General features: G+C 33.7%; 1 protein-coding gene across 1 annotated transcript in view; it reads right to left on the bottom strand.

Moving 5' to 3' along the window:
* Positions 1–22752, bottom strand: part of LOC109074410 (sodium channel protein type 2 subunit alpha-like) — an 82147-nt gene that overhangs the window by 42668 nt on the left and 16727 nt on the right. The window contains 3 exon segments of the mRNA XM_042714844.1: positions 2623–2691; positions 2693–3067; positions 22228–22584. Of these exon segments, the coding sequence (XP_042570778.1) occupies positions 2623–2691; positions 2693–3067; positions 22228–22584 (801 nt within the window).

Raw genomic sequence — 22752 nt, 5'->3', positions numbered from 1 at the left:
ATATTAAAGAAATACAAACTATATTAAAATAAATAAATAAATAGTTAAGAAAACATATAAATGCTAAGACTAACCACAGCGATATATATATTTGTGTGTGTGTGTGTGTGTGTGTGTTTTTGTGTGTGTGTGTGTGTGTGTGTGTGTGTGTGTGTGTGTGTGTGTGTGTGTGAGTGTGTGTCTGTGTCTGTGTGTGTATATGTAATTAATTTAAAATGAAATAAAAATATTACAATTAATTTAAAATGGAAATATAAAAATAAAAACTATACTAAAAATATTAAATATTAAAATAAAATGGAAATATTGAAAAATATTTTAAAATAGTTAAAAATATAAATACAAACGTAATTAAAAAATAAAATATTAATAGAGAGAGAGAGACAGACAGACAGACAGACAGACAGACAGATAGTTACACTACACACCACACACACACCCACACAACATACACACACACCCCCACACACTCACCATCACACACACACACCAACACACACACACCACAAAAACACACACACACACACACACACACACACCACACACACAAACACACACACACCACACACAAAACACACACTGGAACCACACACACACACACACACTCAACACACACACACACACACACACACACACACACACACACACACACACACACACACACACACACACACATATATGCTGAACCGCTGTGTTTCAGTCGATTTAACCTCAAGCTTTTTACTCAAGCTGGCCAATATGTTCTCATGTACATATGAAACACAAATAAATCTGTCCATGACATCTGATGAGGACACAGCATGCCTGTTTTTGAAGGGAAAACATCTCTGGAGAAAATAGCAGTTGCGAGTGGGCGTTCATAACTGTGATTCCCTTTCGTCTGAGAGCTACTTATTAGTCTCTCTGCGCTCGACCTCATCTGACCGGGTGAAGAGACAGAGACACACGGCCCGGAAGAAGAGCGCCATACCAACAGAAGACGCTGATCCGGACACCTTCATCCGCACGCAGCTGTCCTCAAAAACACCTTACAGCACTTAAAACGTGACGAGAGTTTAGGAAACCCGATATGTTTAGTGAACATGAACGATGCAGTCAATGCATTAATCTGGCGTTCACTCACATCAAACATTCATGAGCACATAAACTTTAAAGCGTAATATAGATCCAGCCTTATAAACACTTATGACCATCGATAATAAGTCTGTTCCATTCTACAGATTCTCTGACTGACCACAGCAAGACAAGACAGGCGTCTTATTGACTGCATTTGATTGTTTTACACAATGTTTACGATGCTAAATATGAAAACAAACATAACTACAACAAAGCAGACTGTACAGTTCACTTGAGTCCAACCATATCTTGTTTGCTTCCAACTAAATGTCTCAAACTAAACCAATTTAAAAAACTAATTACAAATATTCAGAAACGTCCAGTGACTACGAAGCACTAATTAACATTTAATAAACATGTTTAGAAGCCAGACAATCAAATACGAATCAAACAGAACCCAGGATTAGGATTATAGTCTCCCAAATAGGGTTATTATTGATAACTAAAACTATTATAAACATTTTTGTTAATTGAAAAAAAGCCGAAATAATTTCAAACATAAATATGAGATGAAAAACCTAAAATAAATGAAAATGAGAAGTTCTCAGCAATTAACTGTAATTAGTTAAGGTTGAAGCACTTACATTACTGGAAATAAATACAAACTAAAACTAAATTAAACCTGAATAGTAATATTAATAAGGAGAAAAACAATAAGTGACAGAAGTACATAACAAAATTACTAAAAAATAAAAATAGTAAAAATAAACAAAAATTAAAATGAAACGGAAATATATATATATATATATATATATATATTATATATATATATATATATAAACTGTTTAGCTTACCTAAAGTGACATAAAACTACTAAAAATAAACATACTAAAAATTAAAATAAAATTAACATTAAAACTGAATATATATATATATATTTTTAAAATGTTCCACTTGACAAACATTTAAGTGACAAAAGCACATAAGATAACTAAAAAAAATAAAAATTAAATTAGCATGAAAAATATAAAAATACATTTTTAGCTTGACAAAATTAAAGTGACAAAAGCATGTAATATTATATATATATATATATATTAACTAAAATGAAAACTGAAAATATAAAATATATTGTTTAGCTTGGCAATTTTTAAGTAAAAAAAAAAAAAAAACTGACAATATAAAAATAAATCCAATTCGAATTATTAATAGAAACTAAAATAAATTTAAATAAAAGCATAGCATAGAAATAATAGCATTGCTCCCAAATCATGCTGTATTTCAAACTGTGTCATATTCATTGAGTCAGTGTTATTTTAAACCAGTTTTAGTTTTGTGACATTTTTAATATGTTTGTATAGTTCTTATTCATTTTTATTTCAGTTTTAGTTATTTTATCACACCAAGTAAATCTAAATGAAAATAAGAAGTGTTTCCTTGGCAAATGTCTGAACTAAGTTTGGTTTTGTACTGTATATATATATATAATTTTTCTTTCTTCTCAGTTAACGAAAGGCTTTCTTATAGCTTTAGATTGAGTTAACTGTTAAGTGTTCTTTCACTCACTGGTTTGGTTTCCTCTCGTTCCTCCTCCTCGCTCTCGCTGGCCTCTTCTTCTTCTTCTTCTTTGTTCGTCATCATCTTCCTCGGGGAACTCCACGTCAGACTCTCCGGGTGCGATGGGGACGCTGATGGTGAGGTTGGGGTTGGTCATGTAGCTGTCGTCCTCCGCGGCGCGCTCGATGACGGCCGTCCCGTTGCCCTCGGCCCAGTGCGTCTGCTGGCTCAGTCTCTTCAGCTTCAGCATGGCTTTGGCCTCCTTGGCCTTCTGCCGGCGCCGCTTGAAGTTCCCGTTGAAGAAGTCGCAGAGCGCCTGCCGGAGCCACAGCATCCCACGCTGGATGCGAGCGATGGCGATCTGCAGGTTGTTCATTTCTCCGTCCTCGTCCGGAGATGAGAGGTTGTCTGCGCTGAAGGAGCTCAGGAGCAACGCCAAGAAGAGGTTCAAGACCTGAAGAGAGAAGCAGCACAGCATTCAGGAGAACAGAAGAGCTCAGTCTGAACCTGAAACAGACACAATCTCTCCAAATCCACTCAAACCGGCAGCTCTTTTCATTTATAAACTATAAACCAGCCATTTTCAAGCTTTTTGAAGATAATCCTGATTTATAACAAAGCTTCTGCTATAATCACTATTCTGCTCATTTTCAAACTTTTTATTTACAGAATGTAGAAATGGAAACATATTAAAATAATTAAACAAAAATAATTATAAATAATTTAATTCCTCAATTCCAACAACTGAATGTTCTTCACAGTTTACACTTTTGACTACCAGTGAATTTTTGTGAAGTTTGCAGTTTTTTATTTTTATTTTATGTTTATTTTTATGTTTATGTTTATGTTTATGTTTATGTTTATTTTATTTTATTGACTAGTTCACCTAAAAAGGAAAATTTTATTTTATTTTATTTTATTTTATTTATTTATTCTTCACAAATAGTAATTTTTACTATCTAAAACATTTTGGAGATTAATTTTTTTTTAAATAAAAATTCAATTTTATTATTGAATATAAAAAATTATATTATATATATTATATATCATATATATATATAATATATATATATATATATATATCTTTATAGACATACATATATGAATATAATATATATATATATATATTCTGAAATAGAATCACAGTTTGTTAACGAAGCTTGAAAAAAAATGGGAAAAATATTTGTATTCGATTATTTAATTAAAAACTAATATATATATATATATACTATATATATATATATACTGTATATGTGTGTGTGTATGTATATTTTTAAGGAAGTAAATTAAAACAAAATTACGATTTTAGCTTACTAAATCATGTTTTTTAGCTTATTATAAACCTTGCTTTGTCTTTTTTTTACATAATGACAATGATAAATCTGTTTATTTTCTAACTTTTTACTTGCAGAAACTAGGAGTGACAGTTTATTAAAATAATCAAATAAAACAATTATAAATAATTACATTCTGCAATTAAAATAACTGAATGTTCTTCTTGGTTACACTATTTATTACTATTTATTATAAATTACTTTTTACTCACAAATAGCAATATGTACCCAACAAAATGTTTGAGATTTAATTACTGTTTATATATACACATTTATATATATATATATAAAGTCATTTATATATACATATGTATATATACACGCGTTTTAATTGCTCATTTATATATAAACATAGAAATTATATATAAACAATGAAAAAAGTTTAAATGTGAACTTTTTTAATTTTAATTTTAATTTTAATTTTAATTTTAATTTTAATTTTAATTTTAATTTTAATTTTAATTTTAATCACTTTCCAGGTCCAGAAATCACACTTTTAAAATTATCTCGTACAATGGGAAATATAATTTTAGCTTACATCTTGATTTTTAACCACTGCTCAAAACCAAAAAGACTTTCATCATCATCATGTGAAAAAGCCTTTTTCGAGAACAGTTACAGTTTAATGAATGTTTACAGTAAGCAGAGGCCGTCACGCTCCACAAAACTGACAACAGTCCATAAAACTCATGCACTAGTGATGCTTTCATGAGTCTGACAGCTTTGTGTCGCCGCACACCTGAACAGCATCACATCTGTTGTGTTTGCGCAGAAGAGAGAGCGCGGTAAAGATGAGGGTAAACGATGACAGACTCCTCTAACTAGTCCTCAAAGCACCGCAACATGACTTTATTCTTCTATTCTACTGCGTGTAGGCAGTCGACTTCTATAGCTGTTCAAAATCAGCGTCACATTTCAAATCCGAGTCAGGATGGAGTTCTTGTGTAAAGGTCTCATGTCCCGTGACACGGGGCTGTTTTGTCACTGTGAGGCCTGTAAACAGCAGGTGAGATGTGGAACTGGTTTAAATGTCACATCCACCACCTACACGCTCCGAGGGGGGCGACAGGCCCACGTTCAGTGGACAGTGTGTGTGTGTGTGTGTGTTTGATTAGACGCGCTCCGAGTGCCGGTGCTCTTATAATCAACTCCAGCGTCGTGAACAGCTGCAATTTCCTGCCAATAATTGTTCGGCTGCAGTTCATGAATGAAAGAAGCCAATCAAAATTATTAAAAGTCTGACGCTCGGAATCCCCTTCCCCGAGGACAGTCCAATTACACGTGTGAGACGTCTCACAAAACAACACTTACAAGATGCTTCATTCACAGATTTCACAGAAATGTCATTTTTCTGAAGCAAAATAAAGATTTTACAATATATCCAGATTATGCAACATTCGTAAATAGTAATAGCAATAGACTAAATCTTCATCTTTTTTGAGTCTAATTAAACACAATGACAAATCTGATAACGTTCAATGTTTTAAAATAATTAAATAATGTGTATTAAAATAATTAAATAAAATGTATTAAAATAGTCCTATAATAATTATATATCATTAAATTCCATAATTCCAATAACTGAATGTTCTTCTTGGTTTGCACTTTTATTACCAATAAAATCACATTTGTTTCTTAGTTTGTGATTTTAATACACAAAAAGCAATTTCTACCCAATACTGAATGCATAAAATAACAAATATACATCTTCAGTGCAATGCAAGAAATAATGTAAAAGTCTAGTATTTAAATGCATTAAGTAAAATAATTAAAAAATGTCTTCAATGCAATTTAAGAAATAATATAAAAATCTAATATTTGAATGCATTAATTTTTTTTAAACTATGTTCAATGCAATGTAAGAAATAATGTAAAAGTCTAGTATTTAAATGCATTAAGTAAAATTTAAAAAATGTCTTCAATGCAATGTAAGAAATAATATAAAAATCTAGTATTTGAATACATTAATAAAACATTTAAAAAAATTATATCTTCAATGCAATTTAAGAAATAATGTAAAAGTCCAGTATTTAAATAAATTAAGTAAATTGTTTTTTAAATTATATCTTCATTGCAATGTAAGAAATAATAAAAAAGTCAAGTATTTAAATTGATTAAATAAAATTTTAAAATATATCTTCAATGCAATGGAAATAATATAAAAATCTAGTATTTGAATGCATTAATAAAAATTAAAAAATTAAAAAGTATATCCTCAATGCGATGTAAGAAATAATGTAAATGTCTAGTATTTGAATGCATGAAGTAAAATAACAGTGTATACCATCAATGCAAAATGAGAAATAATATAAAGGTCTAGTATTTTGAATGCATGAAATAAAATGCATCCAGAGAGAATCTGTACATTTGCATTAGCAAGAGCTGAGCTACAGTAAACATTCACAGTCAACACTAAAACCCATGACTGATTAAACTAAATCAGTGTCATACAAACAAAACATAACAACATCCCCATGTGAAAACTGTCTGATTCAGAGCATGCAGCTGCCTCTATTGGCTGTCTGTGGGCCAAAACTGTTGCCATAGCAGCACATTGTTTCGGTCACCTGCATAAAGGCGAATTCTGGGGTCACATGTTCAATCACACGGCGTGGCATTGTTCCTGAGAAATGCTCGGTGCAAACCTCACTTCAGAGTCAGAAATATCAGAGCGACGGCAGCGCTGCACCACTCAAAGGTTAATTAGAGACTAAATTAACATCAGCTCTTGTAAACATGACATGTTGCTAAATTGCTGCTGTAGATGCTTGCAAAGAGTGCGTGGGGTGTGACTGCACACAACTCACCGGCACTGATTTTGTACTCAATGCACATTGTGCTTCACACTGAAACACTGCATTTATGCTTGACAGTTGCAGTGATGTTTGCATTAGGATCAGAGGGAGATCAGATCACCTTCCCTCTGGCCGTGTTTACAGACACACATCTGTCATCTGAATCTGAGTGAGCGGACTATCAAAATACTGTATACTGAAAGTTTGGGGTTGGTAAGATCTCTACTGCTCATCAAGGCTGGATTTATTTGATCAAGAATGCTGCAAAAATGTGAAATATTATTACTATTTAAAATAACTGGGTACTATGTAAATATCTGTTAAAATGTAATTTATTTCTGTGATGCGCAGCTGTATTTTCAGCATCATTACTCCAGTCTTCAGTGTCACATGATCTTCAGAAATCATTCTAATATGATGATTTGCTGCTCAAGAAACATTTCTGATTATTATCAGTGTTGAAAACTGTTTCATTACTCCAGTCTTCAGTGTGAAATGATTTTTTTTAATGATTATTTGATGAATAGAAAGTAAAAAAAAAAAAGAGAATTTAGTGACCATTAGTGTTACATTTGATCTATTTAATGCCAGGGTTATTATAGTTTAATATATGTATTAAATCCATAAAACCATTTTAAAAAATCCACAAGCATTTTCATTACTTAAAATAAAATAAATGCCAACCAAAATATAATTACAGCTACGTAGCTTCCAAGGCAATATTTATCATTTGCATTTAGTTAAACTTAATGTACTAAATAAATTGAATAAAAACTAAAATGATAAAAATGACAAAACACTACAACTTTGACAAAAATTCCAGAAAAAAAAAAAAAAAAAAAAAAAAACGAAACATCTTAATAAAAACAGGGTTATTTTGCTTTCTTTTCTTTATTTAAAATTTTTAATGTTTATTTTTTTTATGTCCCTCTATATGAAATGTAGTCTTGGCATCTATCTGAAATAAAATAAGTTTATATATATTTATCTTATTTTATTTCAGTTATTTTTTTATTAACTTTTTTTTTTTTTACAAGGTTTTAGTTATAACCCTGATGAAAAACTATAATAACATCACAATGATGCTAAAATAAACACGTTCTAATGCATCCTTTTCTGAATAAAGGCATTTATTTAAGCATTTAATTCCTGCTGACCTCCAAATTTTGAACAGTAGTGTCAATTTGTTTACATTTATTTGCAAAGGTGCCATTATTTTAACTGAATTAAGCCTAATATTAATCAATAAATGAAGTCAGTGTGGTTCTGTCTCAGGTTAGACGTCACAAATACGCACTTGGCCTCTGAAGAGGTGATTTGCTGCTCCGGTTACATTTCCTCTGTGGATCACAGTTTCCAAGACAGTGTTAAGTTCACTTGATAACACTGTAAATGGTAAATTATTCGTAAGCCTCTTGCTGACTTTTCAATAATTACGTTTATCGCTGATGCCCAGGGGTCACAGGAGAGGTGAGAAGCTTTCAGTGACTCTCAGTGATCTTTGTTTTCCCTGAGATATATCTTAGAAATAGTAATTACGACTTTTTTGCAATAAAGTCTCATGTTAACATTAGTTTTAATGCATTAGCCAACATAAAAATAAAACTACAGTTTCCCATTGTTTGTTCAAGTTCGTTCCAGTGTTATTTTAGTATCGCTGAGATACTTTTATAGTTTTTTGAAGTGCTTTGAATTAGTTATTATTTTTATATTTTCCATTTTAATTTGAAATTTTAAGTAATTTTGTTATGTGTTTGTGTCATTTTTATTAGTTTTTTTAATACAACTATATATTTTTATTAATTATTATTTTAGTTTTAGTAATTTTAATATGTCAAGTTGTTTCATTGCAGTTAATGTTTATTTAATTTCAAGTTTCTTTTTTTTAATATATAATTTATTCATTTTTTTGTTTTAGTTAACTATAATAGCCCTGGTTAGTTCACAAGGCATTAACTTACCAAACAGATACAACTTTTGGTTTAGTAAAAATTAACTAAGATAAAACTATGTGTTTAACTTATGTTAACAAATGAAACCTTACTGTTAACTATACCAAATAATCAGTACTTATTACTTTTAGACACAGACATAAACACATAATTTTTTTTTTTTTTTTTTTTTTTAACAATCATTTACAGCATTGTCTATTTTTTATATATAATATAAATAATTTATATTATTTTTTTACCACCTATTTCAGATAAATCCACCTCTAAATGCCACATAAAAACATTGTATGTCAGTCAAACAGTCTCTTCATGTTTAAGTGGAAGATTCTTGGCCAGAATATCAGAAAAATCCAGATCATTTCTTATTCATCTAGAACTGTTTAAAAGACTAAAACTGCCACCTGATGGCAAAAGACACACAGATCCGTTTATGTAAAAACACTGATGGTTACCAACAGTAGCAGCTATTTTGAGTCGCAGGTGATGGCTAAAGGCCCTTTGGGTCATTCAGTACAACAGCACAGGGACGCTCAAGAGTTTAATGTCTCAGGACACAGACCAGCATCATCTATTTACGTAAGATCAGGAGTAGAACAGGAGATCTCTGGGATGTCTGAAATGCTTCTCCACCAATGAAGTTAAACAGAGTGTAAATGGAGTCTGTGTCTCAGATGTTTCTGCCGATACACCAGTAATCTCACGTGTGTCTCTTACAGGGTTTACGGAGAGATTTCAACAATGTCTCAAACTGTGCTCAAACCTGCAATCGAGTCGATCGCAATATGAGCTCAAATATTTCTCAAATTTGAGACAAAGTTGAGAACTCTATGAAAACCAAAGCCTGCAATCAAAACAGATCTCAATATGAACTCAAATATTTATCATTACATATTTTAAATAAAGTTGAGAACTCTGTAATTCTATCAGGTCTCAATATGAACTTAACTGTTTCTCAAATTTATGAGATATAGTTGAGAACTCTATAAAAACCAAAGCCTGCAATCAAAACAGAACTCAATATGAACTCAAATATTTCTCAATAAAGTTTTTTTTTCTCATTTTTTTTTTTTTCAGAAAAAAAAACTGAGAGTTATAACCAAAATCTGCAATAAAGTCAAATATCTCAATATCTGAGACGAACTCAGATATTTCTGAAATTTGAGACAAAGCTGAGAACTCCATGAAAACCAAAGCCGGCAATCAAAACATATCTCAACACGAACTTGGATAATTCTCAATGCATTTTTAGACAAAAAGTCAAGAACTCTATGGAAAAGAAAGTCTGCAATTCAAATCAGATCTCCGTATGAAACTCAAATATTTCTCAAATGCATTTTTCAGACAAAGTTTAAAGCTTAAAACCCCCATTGAGAAGTCTCTAGGAAACAGATGTGTGCTATTGGGTCACAAACTGAAGAGAAACATGATGTTTTGTGGCTTCGGTTGTATTTTTAAGGAGTGCACGACAAGCAATAAACCTAACGTAATTCAGGTTACCCAGAATCCCACTGAAAGCACAGGGCCAAAGATCAATGTGTTATTTTAACTACTGTAAAATCAAAGCTTCAGTGAACTCACACAGCGCCGGTCAATACTGGAGCTTCACACGGCCTGGACAAGTGAACTTTAACTTGTACAGTTAGATATCATGTGAAAGAGGGAACATTATAGTAGAGCAAGTGATATTGAACCAAACCTACAGTATGAGTAAAACCCTGTTATTTAATATTTCGTTAACATCTTGTAACAATTGTGTGTGTGTGTGTGTGTGTGTGTGTGTGTGTATTCCCCAAATTAATATAAGCCAGTAATAGAAATGCTTGTTTATAATCAATCAATCAATCAATCAATCAATCAATCAATCAATCAATCAATCAATCAATCCAGTTGCATGACAAGAGAAGTATTTTGAAGCAGGCAAAACTATAAAAACTAAGAATCTCACTGAAATATTTCTCAATATATATTTTTTGGAGTTTAAAGTTAAATATATATATATAACTCTATGAAAACCAAAGCAGTTTAAAACTTAAATAAATCCAAAGAAAAAAGTAAAAAATTAGTTGCATGACAGCAGAAGTAAATTGAGGCAGGCAGCAGTCAGAACACAAACTCCGCTTAATATCAGAATCAAAAACAAAAGCATTTGTTAAATGTCAACATTTGAAGTGAATTGTGTAATTCTATTTGGGTCACAGAATCTGTTGTGACAGTAACAGCATGAGAGCTTGATCCAGAGAGATTCAGAGATTTTAGAAGGTTAACGTTTTGTCACTTCAGCGATGTCACAGGAGGAGGACGCTGGTCATAACATCCAGTGTTACTTGAATATTATTTATAAAATATATTTTATTATATTTTACTTATAATATATTCTAAATATATTAAATATATTTTATTTATAAAATATATTTACGTGTTTTTGTCACTTTTTATAAAAAGATATAATTTTTTTATAATATATAAATTTTAGATTTTAATTTTTTTAGTTTTTTTTTTTTTTTTTTTTAAGTTTAATTCATTAAAAAAAATATATATATATTCCGGTTAATAAATTTTAGTGCTTGAATGTCAGCTTATTGTAGTTAATAATTTTTTGTTTAGTTTTAAGTTTTCATTTTATATTTTATTTTATTCCATCTTTATATTTGAATTTTCATTAACGATAGTAGTAACCCTGCACCCTTAAGTCTCAATAAATATTCAATGTGAGTCCGTTGGATTTTCTCACCAGTTTTATCATCGCTCACTGAAGTCCCAGCCCATCTCTCCCCACCTCACCTGAGCCACCAATAAACTGCTGTATGCTCATATTCCCTCTCTGCAGGAAAGCCCAAGGGACCCACAGAGGGAATAAATCACGGCTCGGCCACCAGAAATGGGCATTTCAATATGTGAGATGAGACGCTCCATCAGCTGGCCTTGAATCCACGGCACTCATCCGACACCAGGGCTTTGTGTCCAGTTCAGAGGGGTTAAAAAAACAAGCATGACGTATCTGATCCCGTTTCATGCTGAAAGTGATGAGTGCATTCCACCTGAGCCCAGCACATTTACCTAATTGGGCTTTTTTGTGGGTGGGCTCATTTGATGTGACTTTTGGACTAATTCTGCTACTTAAATGCATTTTCCCATGTTGCATTTCCAATTCATACTGTACTTGTGACTGCAAAAACACTAACATTACATCCCCAGCACCTCAGGCCAAGAAAATAATAAGCTGTGCTCTCTGGACGCAGTTAAGCGTGGCGAGTGCCGTCAGGTTTAAAGTGCAGAGGAAGCCGTGCTGGTTTGTTGTGGTTCTGATGTAGCAGTTGGAGCTCACCTGAGGATGAGGAGGATACATGAGGTGTGTGAGAGCAGCAGGGGGCGGAGCCAAACACACACACACACACACAAACTCCCCATCACCTGCACTGACTCATCCTGCAATTATCCTGAAATAAACAGGTTATTTGAATTCGTGGAATTGTGACTCAAGTGCTTCTGGAAAAATCTGCTACGATTAGAGTTCAGACTGAAGAGGTTTTAAAGCTTTTATGTCTTAATATGGTGAAATATTCGACCTGAGGACATGGATGAGAATACAGTGAGATTTAAATGTAGTTAAGTGGTGATGGACAGACCGAGAGATGGATGGATGGATAGAATAAACAATAGATAGATGGATGGAAGGACAGAACAACCAAACAATGGATGGATGGATGGATAGAATGATAGACAAAACAATGGATGGATGATGGATGGATAGAATGATAGACAAAACAATGGATTGATGATGGATGGACAGAAAGATGGATGGATGGATGGATGGAGGGATGGACAGAACAATGGATGGATGGGTGGGTGGATGCATGGATGGAGGGAGGAAGGGAGGGAGGGCTGGACAGAACGGTGGATGGATGGGTGGATGGATGGATGGAGGAATGGACAGAACGATCGATGGGTGGATGGATGGATGGATGGAGCGAGGGAGGGCTGGACAGAACGGTGGATGGGTGGATGGATGGATGGATGGACAGAATGGTGGATGGATGGGTGGAGGGATGGAGGGATGGACAGAACGGTGGATGGATGGGTGGGTGGGTGGATGGATGGATGGAGGGAGGAAGGGAGGGAGGGCTGGACAGAACGGTGGATGGATGAGTGGATGGATGGATGGATGGAGGAATGGACAGAACGATCGATGGGTGGATGGATGGATGGATGGAGCGAGGGAGGGCTGGACAGAACGGTGGATGGGTGGATGGATGGATGGATGGAGGGATGGACAGAATGGTGGATGGATGGATGGAGGGATGGACAGAATGGTGGATGGATGAAATTTGTGGTTTGGATGGAGGGAGGGAGGTAGGGATAGACAGAACCGTGGATGGATGGATGGACAGAATAGTAGAAGGATGGATGGACAGAATGATAGACAGAATGACAGAATGATGGATGGATGGACAGAATGACAAAACAGAATGACACCCATTCAGAATTTATCTCTCTCTTCTAATTTTGTCTTCACGAAGACCTTTCAATTAAGAGCACTAATTATTTACATTCATTAGCAGCAAATCACAGCAGTGTGGCTCTGGAACCCTGAAGTGGCACTCGAGAACACGTCCCACTCGCCCCTCAGCCGTCTGCAGGAAGCTGCTGCCTCTGAGCCCATTATAATCGAGGGCGGAGCCTCGTGATTGATGCTCATCCGGTTTATCTGGAGCTCCATACAGTCAGAGCAATAACACTCTTCAGGGCCACTCGAGGCCTCGCTAATGAAATAATGCACTCCAGAAAACATTAAGAGCTCATGAAAGCTAATGATTCCATTGAGATTCAACACAGGAGGAGCTTCTGATAAAATACCAGCACAGCACAATCTGCCAGATAAATGACAGTTTCTGTTGGTTGCTAAGCAAATGTCACTGCTACAATTGCTCAAATGTAGGGTTAATGACCTCTAGCATTACTGTAAGTATTAAAGTTGAGTGTGTGTCATCCTAAAGCATTGTGCTGCCGACAAGCCACCTAGAAAACCATACAGAAGACCTTAGCAGCATCTAGCAACAACAACAAGCACCTTAGCAACCCCTGGGAACCACTCAGAACACCTTATCAACAACCTGCTGTAGTAACCTTCAAGAACACATTAGCAACCTCCCAGCAACCACTCAAAACATCTTAGCAACCTCCTAGAAACCACCCAGAACTCCTTAGAAACCACACAGAACATCCTATCAACGACCTACTGTAGTAACCTCCCAGAATACCTTAGCAACCACCTACAACCCTCCCAGGACAACTTAGCAACCTCTCAGAAACTTCCCAGAACAATTTAGCTATCCCCTAGCAACCACTCAGAACACCTTATCAACCACCTACTGTAGTAACCTTCCACAACACCTTAGCAACCTCCTAGCAACCACTCAGAACATCTTAGCAACCACCTAGAAACCACCCAGACATCTTTAGAAACCACCCAGAACACCCTTTTAGCGACCTACTGTAGTAACCTCCCACAACACCTTAACAACCTCCTAGCAACCACCCACAACCTTCCCAGGACAACTTAACAACCTTTCAGAATCTTCCCACAACCCTCCCAGGACAACCTTAGCGACCACTTAGAAACTTCCCAGAACAATTTAGCAACCACCCAGAAGACCCTATCAACGACCTACTCTAGTAACCTCCTAGAACACCTTAGCAACCTCCTAGCAACCACCTAAACCTTCCCAGAGCAATTTAGCAACTACTCAGAACACCTTATCAACTACCTACAGTAGAAACTAGGGATGTCACAATCCTCTGTATAATATTGAACTGTTTCAGTACGACATCCACGGTTCAATACGTGATTGTGAATTGCGTTTCGGGTTTTGCATTTAAATAATTTCTGTGTTTTATTATTCATATCTGAATTGGCTCTGTTTGTGTGCCAGTGAGTTTACGCTCTGAGATGAGGAAACACCTCCCTGCTTATAACGACATCAGTCGAGAAAATAACTCCCTTTTGTGATCTGATGTGATCACCTTAGAACACCTTAGCAACACCCTAGCCAACCACTCGGACCACTTCAGAGATGATGTGAATCCACCGAGGTCAAATGGATGAATTTTTAATGAATTAAATTCACCGAACAATCACAAACAGTCAGCAGAAATAATTTTTATGATGCTATATAATGTCACCATGATATTATGATTGTGGTCACAGGGCAGATCCCATTTGTGTTTTAGATGAAATCTAAGCTGTGATGTCCTCATTCTCTCAGGACACTGTTTCCGCGCTACACTTCATTAGCTGTGAAGGTAAAGTTGTCTAAGGTGAGGACTATTAGTTGGGTCTTTCTCACGCTACACCTGCCCACTTACACTTAAAATACACACAGAGAGAACGACTCGTCCATGTACGGGTTTGCATGTAACACAGAGGATCTGTGAGCTCGTTCTGCAGGTATCTGAGGTGCTGCATGTCTCACATGCCTCGACGAGAGACACAAAAGCGCACCCATGCTGACCCAACACAACGATCACAGGCTAAAAATACAGCATTACCTCAGACAGCTGAGCAGCATTATCATACGCTACCTTTTGACGAAACAACAGGTGACAAATGTGTCCATCAGTCAAAGGCTGGTAAACACAAAGAGCAGAGACATACTCCACACAATACACAAACCTGAATTATATTACATGCCTAACATGTGTTAATACTTTCATTCAGCAAGGATGGATTAAACTGATCAATAGTATTATTAATAATGTTACAAAATATTTCTATTTCAAATAAACGCTGTTGTTTTGAGCTTTATATTCAACAAAGAATTCTTTTTTTTTTTTTACATCATGTCAGCAGCAAAACTTCATGGTGAGAACAAAGCACATAACAAAAGTCATACAATTAATAAACTATATAAGAGAGTCACTGTATTAGCATTCACCATTTCATTTGATAAAAACCACCATCAAATACACACAAAAACGTCAAGATCTTCACTTCAACGCGTCAAAATAAAAGTTCAGTTTAACTTGAAGAAATTATATTAGAAATATATTACTGCTGCACAGTAAAATATAATTCTCAAATTAATAATAATAATAATAATAATACACTATATTTAAACACACAGAAAGTCCAAGACCTCCACTACAACTCGCCAAAATAAAAGTTTGGTCTAACTTGAAGAAATTATGACAGAAATATATTACTATTGTAAAGAAGAATGTACTTCTTTAAGTACTACTACTACTACTATTTATTAAAACTTTATTTTTTTTTAAAGATTATAAAAAAAAAATTTCATCCATGTTTTAATTTAAACAGTAAACTTGGTAAAAATAAATAAATCTAAATAAATACATAGTTATGTTTTCATTTGATTACCTAAGATTAACTAAATTGTTAGTAACCTTTGAGAGAAGATTAAGCCACTGTAAACATAAATAAAGTTGCAGGAATGCAAAGAAAAAATTACAAAGATTATAAAGATTTTTGGTCGGCACTAAAATCTCTGAACATTGTCTGTTTACATTAAAATATAATAATATAATAAATGTACATGCAAACATAATGTTACTCTTCCATCTCTGATAATAATGTAAAATGTCCAAACAAAATCAAAAAGCCAGACCCAGAATCCCACTTTACACCCATGAGATGTTTAACTGCCGGCAGCCACACTGTGGAATTAACCAGAAGCATTCAGGAGAATCCACACACACACACACACACACACACACACACACACACACACACACACACACACACACACACACACACAGCTTAAGAGAGCTGAAACCCCAGATCCTGTTACACACACTATCTGGAGGTGACAATCACAGGCGGCTCATGGGATCAGCCGGCGAACAAGCGTTTTCTCCCTAAAAGGGCAGGATGATGCTGACGACGCTCACAGCAAACACTGGCTGCTCACTGAGACAGACGTGAAGTAAACTCTCAGATATAAGGTTTCTCTAAGACTCACTGATCTTCAGTCTAAAGAATGACATGCACGAATAAGAAGAGTCATGGGTGGGAGTGGAAGAGACTGACAGGGATAGATTGGGAGAGTCGATATTTTTTATTTGTTGCTTCTCGGTTGGGAAGTCCAAAAAAGTCTATGAATCAGTTTCGATTAAGTTAACATTTAAAGAAAAGTGGTGACAGAACGTAAATGCAGGTCAGTAAAGAGGCCAGGGTTATTATAATCAACTAAAACTAAATTGTAAAACATTTAAAATAGTAGAAATAAAATAAATGCTAACTGAAATAAAACGAAATTTACTAATAAACTTATTTTAGCTCGCTCTCATGTAGTTCATCTTGATGTACTAAAATAAGTCAAACTAAAACGGAATAATAAAATGATAGAAAATAATAAAACAAAACAAAAACTTATAGAAATGAAAAATAAACAAATGAATAAATGTTTAACTAAAATTAAAATGAAAACAGGAAATGTTGAAGATAAAAATAAAATTGTTTCAAAATATTAAGAAAAACTATAATAGTATCTCAGTGATACTAAAATAAAACTAAAAGGCATCAACTTTTTTGAAAGAGTTTCTTCTTTCTGCTCACCAGGGCTGCATTTATTTTGATCTAAAATATAGTAGGAAAAAATGTGAAAATATTATTATACAATTTAAAACAGATGTTTTTCTATGTGAATTTCTATTAAAATATAATTTATTTCTGTGATGCGCAGCTGTATTTTCAGCATCATTACTCCAGTCTTCAGTGTCACATGATCTTCAGAAATCATTCTAATATGATGATTTGCTGCTCAAGAAACATTTCTGATTATTATCAATGTTGAAAACAGTTGTGCTGCATAATATTTTTGTGGAAACTGTGATACATTTTATTTTTCAGGATTCACAGATGTATAGAAAATTCATATGAACAGCATTTATTTGAAATAGAAATCTTTTGCAACATTATAAATGTCTTTACTGTCACTTTTAAACAATGTAATGCATATTTTAAATTCTACAGGTCACTTATCAATTTAATTCAATATTTATATACGCTGCATACATGTTATGATTATTATAGTGTTGCACTGCAACATACTAACCTCAAACTCTATTGAAATCAGTTGTGATTCGAGACTCTCGTGTTGTTCCCTAAGTAGTGTGCTCTACATCAGGACAGCACAGCAGCTCGGCGGGTTTTGGATCAGAGTTATGGATTTGTCATCACAACCCAGATCTGATAACATCAATTTCAGCTCTCCAGTTACCCGGCCGCGCTTTGAATAATTCTGATTATCCACACAGGTGCATCGATCCCAGCGTGTCCACATCCATCTGGAGTGATGACGGACTCCAAACACACACACACACACACACACACACACACACACACACACACACACACACACTCACACACACACACACACACACACATGCTAAGAATAGGTCGCCCTGATCTGTTCACCTGAGCTTTTACAAACCAACCCAACATCAGCGTCTCACCTGCACACTTCAACCCAATGACCTACAAGCACAAACAGCAGCTCGCTAGCTTTGTCCGGCTGTAATTCCCGCAGGAATCTGGCGAATGCAGCATCTCATGTCACCTGTTATTCACATCAAACACACTTCAAACCACATTTAATGACACAAATAATTGAATAATCAGGCTTGCATAAACATTTAACGCACTACAGGTGCAGTTCAGCCGTGTTTGATCTTTGGACCCTTCATTCACTTACAAATGAAGATTTATGAGGGTTTTAGTGGCTTTCTCACATTACAACAGCTAAGACAGAAGGTATGATGGCACTTCAAAACCCTGAACAAACACATGCAACCGGCAGACTATAAAACCAGCTCGTTTTAATAGCTTTTAAAACATCGTAAAGAAAAGCAAAAGTAAGAAATTAGGTTTTGCATAAAGAAAAATGAGCCTTTTATTATTATTATTATTATTATTACAATACCTGCATGAATATTTCCCCCAAAAGTCTCAAAAAAAAACAAAAAAAACAAAAAAAAAATCTCATTCTCATTACTATAATGCAGTGTTGAAAATGATCTTGTCCAGATGCCTTAAAATAAGTATGAATAATTATAAAAATTATTATTTAATTATAATTTATTTAAATAAAAGCTACAACTACAATAAAATTAAAATAAATAATTAAATTAAATAAATTAAAATATAATATAATAATTTACTTAAAGATTTTGCATGGATTTTTATTATTTTGGCATTATCTTCATTAAAATTTCACCCAATCTTCCCATTAAAAATCTGATGCTTATTACTTATATATAGTATTGAAAATTATCTTATCAGGATGCATTAAAATCAGCATGAATTCAAAGCACTCCAAATTATAATTATAAATGATTGTTTATATTATTATTATTATTATTAAGTTATAATTTATTACAATAAAAACTACTATGTATACAATGTAAAAAAAAAAATTCTTAAGTTTTACATATTATTGGAGTACTTACAAGAAATACAATTTTATTCTTTCTACTGTAAAACTTCACAATTAATTCAATGTATTACTTGACATTTCTTTGTAATTAATTGTGAAATTTACTTGCAAATTTCCGAATGAAAATTCAGTGTAAAATAAAATAAAATAAAATAAAATAAAATAAAATAAAATAAAATAAAATTAAATAAAATTAAATTAAATTAAATTAAATTAAATTAAATCAAATTAAATTAAATTAAAAATGAGGGAAGTAAAGCAATTTTTGTGGGCCACGAGGGAGAGACACAGATGGAGTAATTTTAATCGATATCCTAATGTTATAATCTAATAAGCATAAAACACACAGAGCACACAAATACTGCATACACAGTCCATTTCTAGTTTTGATCTATTTTTTATCAATACTTTTTAGAATTAAATTAATTATAAGGATATAATCTGCATTTCTCTCATCCATCTTTGCATGGATTATTTTCACTAAGCGTGTCACAATGCATTCTGGTCCTGTTGTCTCTGCAAAAAAGTCAGAACACCTTAAAATACTGACGTTTGATGCCTTAAAATATCGCCTAGGTAGGTAGCTCACTATATTTGGATCTCAGATTCAAAAATATATGTGCATCTTGAGTTCAGCAATCAAAACAGAGCTCAGCGTGATCAAATCAGCCACCTGAGTGTTTGCAAATCAAATGCATTGTGTGCAAATTTGAAACATATTACCCAACATACTATGCGTCACGCCCTCTGGCCCTTGTACATTCTTCCACAGTCTCTAAGTGACTAGTCAGAATGATCTAAAAATATCAATGGTGTAACAAAGGTACAACTATTTGACCTTTAACTGCCGTATGCAAATGAAATCATGCAGGAAAGATCAGGTCGCAGTATTCGAGCGACGCCACACATCCGCAGCCTTTCTGAAATGCTCGTCAGTGTTGCAGAGATGATTCTTTCCGATCGGCAGAAGCACAGCGAGGACGGAAAAGCCCTCGTACCGTCAGACACATAGTGTCTCCATTCCCCCGGCCTCACTTTTGCATGTGTTAATCGTTCTGTGTACATTCGCTTCTATCTGCATCAAACCCTTGGTTATTTAATATCAATATCTTATAAACAGGCCCAGATGCAATCTGCACACTTATTTTACAGTAGTGCTCACTGTCTAGATGGAGAAATCTCAGAGGATTTGCGTCTGCAACTGAGCTCAGGGTTAATACTCACATTTTCTGAGGGAAAATCTGGATTTCAACAGAAAAATTGCACTACTGTTCAAATGTTTGTTTGTTTTTTTAATACTGTTATTCAGCAAGGATGCATTAAATTGATCAAATAGATACATTTATAATGCTACAAAATATTTCTACTTTGTGACATTATTTCAGTGCAGCAAAGCAGCATATTAGAATGATTTCTGAAGATCATGTGACACTGAAGACTGGAGTAATGATGCTGAAAATTCAGATTTGATCACAGAAATAAATTACATTTTACAATGTATTCACATAAAAAACAGTTATTTTAAATTCTAAAACTATATCACATTTTTACTGTATTTTTAATCCAATAAATGCAGCCTAAAATTACCGACCCCAAACTTTTGAATGCTGGAAACATGTTCGGAGACAATCATTATTTTTGCAATTCCATTCGGTGCCACACATTTCAGCTTAAAATGCATCTGTGATAGAAACACGAACGCTACAGGTTCAGTCTCACATTTGTGGCTCCACAGGATCTAGCGAGTTATTGAGATCAATTACCCATGAGCCACTGAGCCGAAAAATTCACCCCAGATGTTCCAGGGGAAATTAGTGAGAATTTGTTTGATTGAAAGTCATCTAATTAATAATTGATTTTTTTTATAATAGAATGATTGGTGTAATGACCCATTAATTATGTTGGTATGCATCCAAATCGAAAGAAATAATTGTAATTACTTTATCAATTTGTGTTTTTCACAAGTTAATCAGAGATGGTGTAAATATGACCCTCAGCAATAATAAAGCAGGTTTTAGCAGCAGTGCAACATGTCTGAAAGGAGCGTTGAGAGGCATTTCAAACAACAGCCAATATAAACTCACAATTACAAACCCTTAATGCTCACACTCCGCTCGTTTCAAACCAACAAAACATCTGTTCATGGGTCAAAAATGACCTGGACCATAAAAATTACATCTTTATATAAGTAAACCTTACATAATTTCATCCTGATAAAATGTTTAAATTACATACAAAAATTAAATATTGTAATTATATAAATTCTATAATTTTAGAATAAAATGTATAAAAAAGTATAATTTATTTAGAATTATACTAAAATTATAATTATAAATTGTTAAAATTGTTCCATATATATATATCTATATATATATATATATATATATATATATATATATATATATATATATATATTAAAATAAAAAATAATTAAATAATTAAATTAAATAATTTAACTACAATAACAAATTGTTACTTGAAATAAACTAAATGTTAACTGAAATAAGTTACATTAAAAAATAAAACAACTTTTCTCATTTTCATTCAGTTTAACTTGTTTTACTATAGCTAAAACTGAATTAAAACTGAATTTAAAAACTATATAGACTTATTTTAATGAAATAAAAAACTAATAAAAATAAACACAACAAAATAAAAAATACAGCAATTTATAACTAATATTAACATAAAGCAGAAAACATAAAAATAAAATGTAATTCAAAATATTAACAAAAACTATAATTTAATCCTGATACTAAAATAACACTGATTATATATATATATGTATATATATATATATATATATTATATATATATATATATATATATATATATATATAAATCTGCATATATTTTTTGCAGTTTTTTTTTTTATACTTCTAAATTACTAGTTTTTAACCATTAATTTTTATATATCTTCAGATTCTTTCACTTAAAAACTTAAAGCTGCTTTGAGACGCAATGACAATAAAGAAACACCTCAATATCTTTCCACAAGGTTCAGCCCGTTTTCTTCAAAATTTCAAGGCACTTTGAGACACAGCATGAAGCCAGGGAGAATAAAAAGAGCTCCAGCACTCACCACGAGGTTCCCGATGACCATGACCAGCATGAAGACCAGGATGCAGAGCGGCTGACCCGCCACTTCCATACAGTCCCACATGGTCTCGATCCACTCTCCGCACAAGACCCGGAAAACGATGAGGAACGAGTGGAAGAAGTCCTTCATGTGCCAGCGGGGCAGCGTACAGTCCTTGGAGATCTTACACACGCACGACTCGTAGTTCTTCCCGAACAGCTGCATGCCGACCACAGCGAAGATGAAGACGATGATGGCCAGAACCAGGGTCAGGTTCCCCAGAGCGCCCACCGAGTTCCCGATGATCTTTATGAGCGTGTTCAGCGTCGGCCACGACTTCGCCAGCTTGAAGACTCGCAACTGAAGGAGAAGGAGGAAGGGGAGAAGAGTTGATTTCAACGAATAAAACGCTGATAACACAGAGTCATGCATCTTGACAAATTCTGCTGAGCTGTGAAAAAGGCCTAATATGACTGAATATGACATTTGATGATGCTGAGTTAAAACAAAAACTGATGAACAAATTAG

This window comes from Cyprinus carpio, chromosome A24 (genome assembly GCF_018340385.1).
Source record: "Cyprinus carpio isolate SPL01 chromosome A24, ASM1834038v1, whole genome shotgun sequence".
Classification (NCBI taxonomy): Eukaryota; Metazoa; Chordata; class Actinopteri; order Cypriniformes; family Cyprinidae; genus Cyprinus; species Cyprinus carpio.
Note: the sequence above shows the minus strand (reverse complement) of the source record. Positions and strands in the feature narration are given on the sequence as shown.